General features: G+C 44.4%; 1 protein-coding gene across 1 annotated transcript in view; it reads left to right on the top strand.

Moving 5' to 3' along the window:
* Nucleotides 1–9,706: 9,706 nt before the first annotated feature.
* Nucleotides 9,707–14,135, top strand: part of EFHC1 (EF-hand domain containing 1) — a 43,816-nt gene continuing 39,387 nt past the window's right edge. The window contains exons 1-2 of the mRNA XM_043450627.1: nt 9,707–9,900; nt 12,230–12,451. Coding sequence (XP_043306562.1) covers nt 9,838–9,900; nt 12,230–12,451 — 285 coding nt within the window. The 5' untranslated portion in view covers nt 9,707–9,837. The remainder of the gene's footprint in view (nt 9,901–12,229; nt 12,452–14,135) is intronic.

The raw sequence follows: 14,135 nt of genomic DNA, 5'->3' as shown, positions 1-14,135 counted from the left end.
CCCTGGTTTGTACCCATGTCTCCCCTGCTCTGGGTAATCCTCCAGGTAGAGGGGCAATGAAATGTCCAGGGCAGAGTCTGCAAATAAGGAATAATAATAACTTGAACAGTTTACATTATTTAGTGCTCACCCTGAGCCAAGTCCTTCACTCAGCTGTTTGCTTAAATTCTTGCCTTTAACCCTCATACAATCTCTGGGAGGTAGGTACTGTTATGGTCCCTACTTTATAAATGAGAAAACTGGCAGATTAAGTAAAAATTTCCCCAGGCTGTTTCCCCAGGCTGTTAAGTAATAGCATCTCACAGAAACTCAAGCCTTTGATCAAGAGTCCATATTCTTAGGCACAAAAATAAAGTAAATGTAGAAGGCCCTTTGGTCTAACTTTCTTGTTGCCAATTGGATGAACTGGAAAGAGTATAGAACTGAAAGGGAAATATCATGAGGATCTTTTTTTTTTTTTTTTCATGATAAATGAAATAAAGGCAGTTCTTATTTCATTTCTGGACACTTTGGTCAAGAAAAGTCCCTAGGCTGTGATTGTTGGTGTAATACCAATGGTGAGATTCTTTAAAAAAAATTTTTTTTTAATTTAAACTTTTTATTTTATATTCGGTTATAGCCAATTAACAATATTGTGATAGTTTCAGGTGAATAGTGAAGGGACTCAGTCATACATATACATGTATCCCTTCTCCCCTGAACTCCCTTCCCATCCAGGCTGCCACCATGGTGAGATTCTTAAATATTCTTTGTGCTAGAATCCCCTGCATACCTGGTCACATGAGTCTCAGAGGCTGTAACCACTGGGTAACCTCCAAGGACTGCAGGCAGCTCAAAGAACAACTGGGCCTGCTCGTGTCAATTCCCTATGCTTCTGTGAAGCTTTCCTCAACTTCAGTTCAGTCGCTCAGTTGTGTCTAACTCTTTGTGACCCCATGGACTGCAGTACGCCAGGCTTCCCTGTCCATCACCAACTCCCGGAGCTTACTCAAACTCATGTCCATCCAGTTGGTGATGCCATCCAACCATCTCATCCTCTGTCGTCCCCTTCTCCTCCCGCCTTCAATCTTTGCCAGCATCAGGGTCTTTTCCAAGGAGTCAGTTCTCTTTGCATCAGGTGGCCAAAGTATTGGAGTTTCAGCTTCAGCATCAGTCCTTCCAATGAATATTCAGGACTGATTTCCTTTCGGATTGACTGGTTTGATCTCCTTGCAGTCCAAGGGACTCTCAAGAGTCTTCTCCAACACCACAGTTCAAAAGCATCAACTTTTCGGTGCTCAGCTTTCTTTATAGTCCAACTCTCACATCCATACATGACTACTGGGACTAGAGGAACCAGAGATCAAATTGTCAACATCTGCTGGATCATCCTCGACTTCAGGACCTATTAAAATTACCCTAGTCCTCAGAGTCACTCAGATCACTATTCTGGCTAAAACAGTTTCTTAAAGGCAACTTAACAGCAAACATCTACATTCAGCGTTTTTCTTCAATCAAGAACAAATGAGCCCAAAATTTGACTAATTTTGCTGTAGGAGGGAGCAAACAGCATAAACGTTGTGCTTAATCAGTGCAAGTGGCGATTGTTGTCATAACCATTATGATTTCTATCACTCCCCCCCAAACAGGAGGCTGTGGATTCTATCTAAACTTGCCCACCCTCCCCGTGGGTTCCTGAAATTTCTCACCAGAGTGGAAGCTCACTGCCTTGGAGAGCAGTCGTTCTCCACCCATCACAGACTAAGATGTATGTAATTACCCCCATGGTTCTGTGGGTGTTTTGGTGAGAGTTCCTCCTTCCACCCTCTGCACATCATAGACCATCACCGGCGTTGATGGAGAAACGTCCTGCAGTGCTCAGACCCAACCCGATAGGCTGGAAGCCTGATCCTTTCATGTATGTGGTCCCCAGGTTCTCAGCCTGTGGGGGAAACCCCACTGCTCCACCCACTCGTTTATTGCTTCTTTTTTATTGGCATATCATTGATTTATAATGTTCTGTTAGTTTCAGGAGTACAGCAAAGTGAATCAGTTAGACATAATCCACTCTTTTTCAGGTTCTTTTCCCATCTAGGCCCTTACAGAGTATGAGTACAGCTCCCTGTGCTATATAAGAGGTCCTTAGTGGAAGTCACTCAGTCGTGTCCTACTCTTTGTGACCCCATGGACTATACAGTCTGTGGAATTCTCCAGGCCAGAATACTGGAGTAGGTAGCCTTTCCTTTCTCCAGGGGATCTGCCCAACCCAGGGATTGAATCCAGGTCTCCCACACTGCAGGCGGATTCTTTACCATCTGAACAACCAGGGAAGCCCTGGTCCTTATTAGTTATCTATTTTATATATAGCAGTGTGTATATGTCAACCCCAATCCCCCAGTTTATCCCCCTCTTCGTTTTTACTTCTTGATTCACATCTATTACAGCTGGAATTATGTCTCCCCCAAAGATACATTGATGTCCTAATCCCCAGGATCTCAGAAAGCGACCTTCTTTGGAAACGGCAGCTGCAGATGGGAGTGATTAGGAGGTGATACTGAAGTAGGGTGACCCCTTAGCCCAGTGTGACCAATGTGCTTATAAGAGGAGAGAGAGACGGAGAGAAGGTGAGGATGCAGGGCCCCGGGATGGCGCACAGAGACACGCGGGAAGAACCTCTGTGATGATGGAGGCCGAGGCTGGAGGGGTGGCGGGAACAGCCGGAGGCCAGGAGGGGAGCGGTGACCCTGCCGGGACCTTGATGTCTGATTTCCGGCCTCCAGAAAGGTTGGAGCCTAATGTGTGAGGTCTAAGCCCCTCGGTTCTGCTGCTGCGTGATGGCTGCCTTAGGATGGTAACACCTGTTCCAGGCGATCTCAGCTTTTACCTCCATCAGCTGACACAGTCTGGCTGCCCGTTGGCGTGGATCTCTCAGCTCAGCAGGCTCGGGAGGGGCTGGGGGAGACGAGAACTCGGAGACCCCACCCTTGCCACCCACACCCACTAAAGGGAGGCGTGGATCTGTGGTCTCATGTGTAAACTCAGTGGAAATACTCCCGGAAGCTTATCACACGTGTGGTGGGAGGTTAAATACAGAGAAGACATTTCGAACAGCTGGTCTCAGGGTCGCTAAAGGTGTTCCCACACATCCGACCCCTCCCCGGTGAAGCCGGGGCGCCTGGGCCACCTTAGCAAGTTCCCTCTGGGGTCCTGGCCTCTCCTCATCTCCACAGCAACACATCCACCTGCCGCAGCTGCAAAGTCACAGTCTGCTGTCTGTCCCCATGGTGACGAAAGGAGATGGTGACCCTGGGAACCGGGTCCAGGGCGATGAGGGAAACCCTGATCCCCAGCCTCCTCCACAGCACACAGGGGAAACGGGGTTCCTTTCCGTGACCCAGACTCAGAGTTTGGAGCCCCTCCCACCCTCTAAAGGGATGTGGGGGGGGAGGGCGTGTGTGTTTGTGTGTATGTCTGTGTCTCTGTGTGTGTCTTTGTGTCTGTTCTGTGTGCGTCTATGTGTGTGTCTGTGTGTCTTATCTGTGAGATGTTTTTTGAGAGTTTGGAGAGTCCAAGAGGAAAGCAGACAGAAAGACTTAAGTGATAGGCGCCAAGCTTCCTAAATGTTACATATGCTTTAAATTGCCTAACCCACTTGCCCCTTTCCCTGACTTCAGTTGATCATCCATCATTTTTCCAGTTCCCTGTCTCTCTCTAAACCAACCATTACAGAAGAGTCCCCCAGACCACACCAAAGGCAGTTGCTGGGTGCTTCCCACAGGTCACAGAGCTGGTAGGTGGTAGAATCAGGGCCCAGCCCCAGGCCATCTGGCTCTGAAGTCCATACTTTTTTTTTAGATTTTAACTTTTCATTATAGAAAATTTCAATATATTCAAAAGTAGAAGTATTTAGTGAAGTGTTTAATCATGTCAACAAGGGGCAACTAATGGGTAATCTGGCTTCATCTACCCTGACTCACTTCTAATATTATTTTAAAGCAAATACCAGACATGTTATTATTTTCTCCATCATACACACTTGGGTATGTATCTCTAAAAGTTTTTAGAGAAGATGAAGACATTCTTGCAAAACCACCATACCGATCATTTCTAAAATATTGAAGAACAATTCCTTAACATTCTCATGTTCAAATTCCCAGCAGTCTCATTAATGGCATCGTTATTTTTAAAGTGTATTTGTTTAAATCAGAATCTCAACAGGGCCCACACATTGCAGCTGGTTGATTTGTTACTGAAGATTTTTAATCTATTGGTTTCCCTTCCACTTCACTCTTTGTCCCCTTCCCTGCAATTCATTTGTTGACAAAAAAGTGTTGTCTGTCCTGAAGAGCTTTCTACAGTCAATACTTTCAACCAACACGTCATTCTGCTTCTGGGGAGCTATGATACGGACTCCTCCTTAAGTAAGATTTCAGAGAGGGGACAGCTCTAGACCTGACACCCACTTGGGGTCCCTAACTCCATAAAGTCATAGCTGAAATCTATACCTGTGAGTATGTGCTTTGGGGGAAGGCAGGACAGCTTTCACTAGGTTTTCAAAGCAATTAATGATCACTAATTCTGGCCCAGACTTCTCAATGTAGAGATGAAAAAACCAAAAACACATAACATATGTAAGGAAAAAAAACTCATGTAAGTTGTCCAAGTTCATAGAAATATTCATGACTCAGGGTGGACATGAGCACGGCCCTCAGGACTCTCAACATGGCTTGTTACTTTCTGTCTCATGCTGCTTATGTTCTGTTCCACGCTGTGTACATTCTGTTCCATGCCACACATACGAGAAGAGAGAAGGATGAAGAATGGATCAAGATGTTGAGCAGGAGAAGAGGAACCAAAGACATCTCCCCATGTTCAAGGTCGCCATTTACCTGAATCAGCAGATTCACGTCCTGTCTGCATTTGGAATTTAAACCTGTAATCAACATTACTGTCACATCACTCTAACACATCTCTTTCTCCATCCTGTGAAATAACAAGGCAGAGAGATCTCAAAAACACAGTGCTAGAATCAATGATCCCTCACGTGCTGAAGGAGGAATATCTTTCCCAGCTGTGCGAGGATTGGGATTAAGTGTAAGAAATACCCAATTAGTAACCAGTCGTTCACCCATGTTTCCTTAATCTCTTTTGACCTGGGGATTTTGCATCAGTAAAATGAGGGGCTGGGTTGTGTTAATCACTTTCCAAGTTTTTTGACTCTGACCGCAGTAATACCCACAAACCAATGGGTGTATTTGAATACATCTTAAAATGTTCTTTCACTGAATTTCACCCATTCAACATTTGATGCATCCTGATAATCAATATTCTATTTTTTTAAATAAATTCTGTTTGTCATGATCATTAAGATGATTTAAAGACCTAGTAAAGGGGATACACTGGCAGTTTGAAAAGTACTGGGTGATTTTCAAGTTATCATTTATTCATTTACTTGGTCAATCATTTTATAACTGTTTACTGAGTATTTATGAGGTGCCGGACACTGTGATGGAAGCTGAGAAAATGGCACTGAAAGGACTTATCTTTGGGAAACTTACATACTGTGGAATCTCTAATTCTGTGAGGTCGTGTTTGATAGAATTTTTCAGAGCGAAGGGAATTCCAAGTGAGTCAGTTAAGATAATAGAATGGGTTTGACTTAGAGGAAAAAGCATCAGAAACACCATTTTTTTCAACCCTCTAGAAGGAACCCACTGCAAGACTAAAATAGTCTAAAGTTGTGTGATTTTTGTGTCAAATGAAGATTTCCTGTGTGTCCTAAACCTTCAGAATCTGCTTGGAAATCACTGTGGGTGCTTCACTCTTCTTTTTTCATTCTTAGCAAAGATCAGAGTGGCTGATCAGCATGTTTTGATAGATTCCAGAGACCATGGAGTAATAGAAATGAAGGACAGAGAGCATCTGACCAAGGTACATGCCCTATCAAGGTGTCACCTCCATCAGTTTAGTTCAGTGCAGTCACTCAGTCATGTCCGACTCTTTTGACCCCATGGACTGCAGCATGCCAGGCCTCCCTGTCCATCACCAATTCCCGGAGCTTGCTCAAACTCATGTCCATTGCATCGGTGATGCCATCCAACCATCTCATCCTCTGTCATCCCCTTCTCCTCCTGCCTTCAAACTTTCCTAGCATCAGGGTTTTTTCCAAACAGTTCTAAGCATCAGGTGGCCAAGGTATTGGAGCTTCAGCTTCAGCATCAGTCCTTCCAATGAATATTCAGGACTGATTTCCTTAGAATTGATTGGTTTGATCTCCTTGCAGTCCAAGGGACTCTCAAGAGTCTTCTCCAACACCACAGTTCAAAAGCATCAATTCTTTGGCGCTCAGCCTTCTTTATAGTCCAACTCTCACGTCCATACATGACTATTGGAAAAACCATAGCTTTGACTAGACGGAAACTTGTTGGCAAAGTAGCGTCTCTGCTTTTTAATATGCTGTCTAGGTTGGTCATAGCTTTTCTTCCAAGGAGCAAGCGTCTTTTAATTTCATGCCTGCAGTCACCATCTGAAGTGATTTTGGAGCCCAAGTCACCTCCATGGCCACTCACTAGCAACACCACCAGTACTTCCAAACCTCATTGAGTTTGCTTTACACAAACCATGCTGTACCACTTTTATCCAGCAGAGGGCTGTAGTGCATCACAGTTATTGCAGAAAGCCGGCTGGATATTAATTCTGTGATGTTAAGGTACTAAAAAATAACGATGTCCCAGAATTGTAAACAAACTCTGGGTAAAAGCCAACTCTGGCCAAAATGCTGGAAAAGGAGATTTATTTAGGCAACTGCTTTCAGGCTCTGCTGTCCGACCTCTCCCATCAAGAGTCCCTGAGAGATGTCATCCTGCCCAAGAGGCCCTCTATCAGCTTCGGCATCCTGGAAGTCTGATATTCCCTAATTTTTCCATCCCCCAAGTTTCATAGCACCCTCTAAGGTCATGCAACGTCCCTATGGCCTTCTGAGTCCAGGCTTTATGTTCAGCCTTCCTAACACGGCACTTTCCACTTTAGCTGCCTGGGATGGTCAGGCTCCGGCCCTCTCCTGTATATTCCACAAGGTGAGAAATGGTGAATGCAATCCATGCTGATTCATCATGTTTAGGAGAAACGGGATGTAAACTCTTAATCACACACACCCCCCCCCCCTTTCTCAGGTTTCATGCAGTTTTCTGAAGCCCTGTGTTACCTACTCCCCCCAACCTTCTTCACAGACATGGACCTGTGCTTAACGCAGCTGCAATACTGCCTGGCTTCACCTCCTCAGAGGTGAAGTCATTTTTATGAGGCCACAGACCAAGAGAAGTTTCCTTCACCATGCATGTCTAGGTCTGAAAGTAGTTAAAACACTCTATTAAGGGTATCATAGTGTGCCCTTCTGGGAAAGAAAGGCATTTGACCAGAAGACACTGCCCCAATAGATGCCATAAAGGACAAGAAACTTAGGAAGGACTCACCGTTTCCAAGTCTGCGGGCTCTTTTCCTATCAGCCCAGGGAATACAGACCCAGGGGCAACTCTACACTGAGTCCAGAGGGGCTCTTGCAAGTGTATCCTAATGCCATGGATTTACTTTAATTAAGAGAAAGGGTGGGGGCGGGTGGTGGGGATGGATCGTATAACTAGGAACAGTGTAAGTTTATCATGAAGAGTCAGCAAGGATCATAGTGTCCAGTGACTCTGAGGCTGAACTTGCCATCTTGAAATATTCTCCCAGTGGCTGACTTCTGTCAAATGAAAAAAAAAGCAAAACCTAAAAGTTGAGAATTATGTTTTATTCAGTGGGCTTTATGAGGACTCAAACCAGGAAGACAGTCTCTCAGCTCCAAGCAACTACCATAAAGAGGTAAGGGAGGAGGCAGGAGCTTTTGCAACAAAAAACAGGTAGTCAGAACACAAAAAAAATTACTGTTAGTTAAAGAAAACCAGACATCTCAAGTTAATGAATGAGTGATTTTCTTTGTATGAGAAGATGCAAGAGTCTGGGCTCACTGAACTCATTCCTTTGATAGGCACGTTACCATCCAAGACTAGTATTCTGCTTTTCTCCATCCTAAATCCCCTCAGCATGCACAGTTCTGTGACTGATGGCTTAATGGCTGCAACATCTTTTTATTTACTGATATGGTGACATCCTTTGTCCACACTGCCCTTCTAGGTCAGTGGCTAAGGTAAAATGTAATGGACAGATACTTTTAAAGTCTTTAGTATCATTACAATGCATTGATTCAAAAAATGTATTAAACACCTACATTAGGGCACTACACCAATAAAAAATAAAAAATCTGGAAAGGTGAAAAAAGGAGTGGGGGACAAAAATGGGAAATAGAAGTAGTTAGGGGAGAGCAAGTGTTATCAGAAAAGAAACTCTTTGGGCAAGGTGTGGAGACAGCCACCAATAACTACTTCGTGTGCCATTAGTGGATTGATGTCCTGGGCCCCCTGAGGTGTATGCCTGTTAGTGAAACCCATCAGAGGGATTTGCTCTGACAAGCAGCAGTAAAACTAAAGCCTTTGTCTGTACTGGCAGTAAACCACCCATGACATGGATGCCTTTGGCGTGAAGCTTCCTACTCTATCGCACTCCGTTAAACTGGCTCATTCTCAGAAACAGCTGTTATAAAAATCCGATGCCTGGGCCCCATTTCAAACCCAGTGAATCCAATGTCCAGGCATCTGGGTTTTGTTTTTCTTTTTAAGCTCCTTAGCGCTGCTGATAGCTTGTTTTTTCTTTCTTGAAGATGTTTCAAGAACAGTATTACATTTTTTAAGGGATAATAATGTGAACAAGTTTTGTAAAAAGAGTACCGACGGTTTTGACAATTTATCACCGCACTTATTTGCTTTTCTCCTATGACAAATTTTTCTTGGAATATGTATTTTCCCTCGTGGGTCTTAACTTTTTATTGCAACTGTAGGGAGTGGATACTAGAGACTCGGAGAATCGACAGGAGCGCCTTGTAGCTCTCCAGTCAACAAATATTGAGTGTCCTGCGGTGAATGTGTGAGATGGATGGGGCGGGGGTGGGGGGGGCGGTGGGGGCGGTGGTCCATCCACCAAGGCCAGTGAAGGAGGATGTAGAAGTACATGTGCTGCGCTTAGTCGCTCAGTCGTGTCCGACTCTTGGCGCCCCCAGGGACTGTATGTAGCCCACCAGGCCCCTCTGTCCATGGGATTCTCCAGGCAAGAATACTGGAGTGGATTGCCATTTCCTTCAGAAAGGTAAAGTAGGAAAAAACTTGAATGCGGTAGTTGGAGGATTAGGCACCAGTCAGTTGCTTTTGTTTATTGAACATCCTTGAACAACAGAAATACAGTCATGAATAATTCTCAGTCCCTGGGCCCAGAGAAGCACGGGTTCGGGAGAAGTAACACTTTCAACCGGAACCAACCAGTGACACTTCCGTGTGAACTGGGACAAGAGCCTTTTTCCCACAGGTGGGAGAAGAGCTAGCGGGCGGGGCGAGGTGAGGACTGGGGTGGAGCGAAGGAAGGACCGCCCCTTCCCCTGTAACTGATCTAAGGCCCCGCCCGGAACCCAGGCCCTCAAGGGGAGAACCATCACGTCATCCTACAACCACCTCCTCCCGCCTCGCGTTCTCACGTGACTGCGCGGGGCGGGGCTAGCTCCCCTCGCCCACACTCCCGCGAGAACGTCTAGTCCACGGGCTGCGCACGCGCGGGCCGGGCACGCCCGCGTCTCAGGCCCCGCCCCTCTTCCGCGAGCGCTCGGTGTGTTTGGCGTTACCATGGAGCTGCCGGGCCGCCCGGAATGCCGCTGGTCCCCCTGGCAACGCGGGAGGACCAAACCCGACCCGGGTGGCGGCGGCGAGAGCGGCCGCAATGGTGTCTAACCCAGTGCATGGCCTGCCTTTTCTCCCAGGCACGTCCTTTAAGGACTTAACGGTGAGGACTTCTCCGGCCAACCCCCTGACCCCACCTCCTGGCAGCCTCGGAGGGCTCGCAGCAGGTTGCGTCTCTTCTCGTCCACGCGAGTTTGTCCTTTTCCCCTTCAAACCCTGTCTCTGCCCCCAACTCTGTTCTCCCGCCCACCACCCCACCCGACCTCACCCTCTTTCTCCAGTTTGCTCCCAGCCCATCCCTCTCTGGTTTTTCCACTCTATCCTGGCAGTCTGTTGGCCTCCCAGCGTTCTTCCTTGCTGCGCTGCTCTTGCTGGTTTTCCCCACCTGGTTCCCGAGCTCCCTCGGCCTTCTCCCTAGCTCATTCTCCCTTCTGCATACCTCTCCTGCCCAGTTCCATCCTTAAACTCTTCTTCCCTCAACCTGGGCCTCTTCCCCGACTCAACCTCTACACGCCTTCGTCCTTATTTCCACAGCCCGATCCCACCCACTCTCCCCAAGCCCATCATTGCCGCCCGCATTTTTCCTCTTCTGAATCCTAGACCCAGTAATCGCTCCCACTCCCAACTCCATTTCCACCTGTTGGCTTCTTTCTGCCAAGTCCTTTCCCGCGGTCTCATTTATGCTTCTACGAAGCCCTATCTCCTTTTCTGTCCAGCACTTCGACTTTTTCTGCAGTCTTGTTTAATCTGTTTTCCCCCAAATGCTCTTGCTCGTAAAGTTAAATTTTCAACACTTGGCCATCTTCCTCCCAAACCATCCTCAGGTGATTTGTGGGAGATAATTGCACTTTAGTTCCCTCTGCCACAATTGTGTGTTCTTGTTTTTTCTTCCTCTAGCCCTTTTCACTTTTAACATTTTTATAAAACATTGCTGTTTGGATTTTGTGTCACTCCTCCCCTACCTTAAGCGTTTTTAGTTGTATCCTCTAGACAAAACTGAAGAGAAAAAAAAAAAAAAAGACTCGTGTTTGTTTTTTTTCCCTCTGACACAGTTTAGCCCTTGACAAAATTATGATTTTAATACTGAAATTTCAGGGTGCTGAAATATGTGTTGGAAGGTCAGCATTAAGATTCAATAGACTGATTTTCAAAGATGAAACAATAATCATTTCTATTTATGTAGTTTAACAATTTAAACTATAAGTGCCTCTCCTTGGTCATAAAGGTAAGGTAAAAAAGACTGGAGACTGACTGCTCACTTGGCTCTTCCTTTCCTGTTGAGGGGAAGTTGTCTCCTGGCACTGAACAGTGCTGGTTTGGAGAATGGGATGATACAGACAAAATGAGGTAGTCTTCCTTCTCTTCCTGTATGAATATAATACTTGGTTTTTTTAATCCCACTGTGTTGCTGAAACCTCCTACATGGACCTCTTCCAGAGCTCTTGTTTGTGGATAGCTGTCCAACCACTGATCTTTGTGGAGTGGTGGGGAGGCTGGGTCTCCGTGCTACTGTTTTGATCTCCTTCCTTCAAAAATATTTCCTTTTCACTTTTTTCTTTTTTATATAATCTTTTGTTTTTTTCCAGTTATCAAAAAGAATGTGTTGATTGTAAAAAAGAACAACATAATTCAGAAATGTATAGAACAGAGAACATTCTCCAAAGCAGTCTTTTTGTGCACGTGTTTGCATGCTTGTAATTGTAGTACATGTATAATTTTATAAACTGCTTTTCTGGGCTTATTAGATCATAAACATTTCCCCCAGATTGCTACATGATCTTCAAAACCAGTATTTTAATAGCCGCATAATAGCCCATTAAGCGAGCTTTCTATCATTTGCTCCTGTTTGTCTTTTAGATTGCTTCTCATGTTTTGCTATATTGTAATTAACATTGTAATTGTCAGCCTTAGGCATATTATTCTTTCCCATGATTTGGATTATATCCTTAAAGGATGCAGGGTGGAATTATTGAGTTTGACTTTAAATCCATAATAATCCATTTGCTTTCCAAAGAGTTACATGAATATATTAGTGTCACTGTAGCAAGAGGGCCTTTCATTTCGGGTAAGAATTCATTTCACAGATTTGGATTGTTTTGGTTCCATGACTTATGACCACCAGATAAGATAGTACAAAATTAGGAGTCTACATAAAGATATTTTAGTTTTTTGTGGTAGGTGAGCTGATAATTAAAATTGGATGTTCAGTAACAGGGCTTTAAGTTTTATTTTAAGCTCAGGCTGCTGCCTCCCTCCTTGTTCCTGGCCACGGGTTTTAGCTTAAAATACAAGAACCTTCCCATGTAGGTAAAATTTTTGATACAGGGTTTGTGGATGTTTATAAGTAAAGGTTGAATCTGATACCTTTGGAAGTTAGCTCTTCTACCTAACAAATATTTGTTATATCACAACACACTTCTTTTTTCCTTCAGAAAACAGCATTTCATAGAAGCCAGACGCTGGGCTACAGGAATGGCTATGCAGTTGTTCGTCGTCCAACAGTTGGGATTGGCGGGGACAGGCTCCAGGTCAACCAGCTGTCCCAGGCTGATCTGGACGAGCTGGCCAGCAAGGTCCCAATCCTCACGTATGGCCAGCCCAGGCAGGCCCCACCCGCACAGTTTGTTCCTGCTCATGTGGCTTTCGACAAAAAGGTATCATCTGGGATCAAAGGGTACCCCTCAAATTCAGATTTCTGAGAGCCAGCTGTTTGCAGAAAAGTCAGTAGTAAACCACAGGCTTTCCAGATTCTCTGAGGAAAAAATTGTTCAAATGCCTCAACCCTTAGTCACAGACAGCTGGACTCAGGATTGAAAGACTCTTTCTTTACTCAGGAAGCTGATTACAGAAAATAATTCCCTGTAGATGTCACTGAAATATTTTCTAAATACTGTTTTAAAGTTGGATGAGTTCTGAATTCTTGAGTTCATATTGCTGTATTTACCTGTTTGATGTGTTTTCCACATTTTAAAAGTCCTGTATTCTGTAGTAATGACACATGCTTAATCTCTGTGAAATGCAAAAATATCATGAAAGTGACTTCATCTATCATCAGTTTTTGTCTAGGCTGTTTCCGTAAGTTTTTGTTTTTCAGGGAGCATTTCAGATTTGTCATAACGTAACCAAAGGGTAGTATAACATTTTTGTTTTATTTATTCCTATGCTTTTGTAATGTGAGTTTTATTTCCATCTGTTAACATTTCCACATCATTCTTGATTTTCCTTTGTCAGTGAGCTTTCTCTTTTCACTAAGGTGAGGTTGTCCTAACCCTGGCCATGCAGCAGAATTACTGACGGGACTTTTAAGAAACTTGGGTGTCAAGAGCCAATAAGTTTTAGAGCAAGACATACCACGCAAATTCTCCAGCAACACAGGAACATAGCCCCGAATGTCAACATACAGGCTGCCCAAGGTGACACCTAACACATAGACCCATCTCAAAACTCATTACTGGGCACTCCATTGCTCTCCAAAAAGAAGAAATCAAGTTCCACGCACCAGTACACTGACGCAAGCTTCCCTAACCAGGAAACCTTGACAAGCCAATCGTCTAACCCCACCCACTGGGTAAATCTTCCACAATAAAAAGGAACCACAGACCTCCAGAATACAGAAAGCCCACTCCAGATACAGCAATCTAAACAAGATGAAAAGGCAGAGAAATACCCAACAGGTAAAGGAACATGAAAAATGCCCACCAAGTCAAACAAAGAGGGAGGAGATAGGGAATCTACCTGAAAAAGAATTTAGAAATAATGATAAATAAAAATGATCCAAAATCTTGAAAACAAAATGGGAGTTACAGATAAATAGCCCTGGAGACCAAGAATTGAAAAGATAACAAGAATTGTTTAATAAAGACCTAGAAGAAATAAAAAAAGAGTCAATTAAAAATGAACAATGCAATGAATGAGATCAAAAACACTTTGGAGGGAACCAAGAGTAGAATAACGGAGGCAGAAGATAGATAAGTGAGGTAGAAGATTAAATGGTGGAAAATAAATGAAGCAGAGAGGAAAAAAAGAAAAAAAAAGAATCAAAAGAAATGAGGACAACCTCAGGGACCTCTGGGACAATGTGAAACACCCCAACATTCGAATCATAGGAGTCCCAGAAGAAGAAGACAAAAAGAAAGGCCATGAGAAAATACTCGAGGAGATAATAGCTGAAAACTTCCCTAAAATGGGGAAGGAAATAGCCACCCAAGTCCAAGAAACCCAGAGAGTCCCAAACAGGATAAACCCAAGGCGAAACACCCCAAGACACATATTAATCAAATTAACAAAGATCAAACACAAAGAACAAATATTACAAAGCAGGCAAGGGAAAACACAAAT

The sequence above is a fragment of the Cervus canadensis genome, chromosome 28, assembly GCF_019320065.1.
Source record: "Cervus canadensis isolate Bull #8, Minnesota chromosome 28, ASM1932006v1, whole genome shotgun sequence".
Classification (NCBI taxonomy): domain Eukaryota; kingdom Metazoa; phylum Chordata; class Mammalia; order Artiodactyla; family Cervidae; genus Cervus; species Cervus canadensis.
This window is presented reverse-complemented; position numbering and strand designations above follow the sequence as displayed.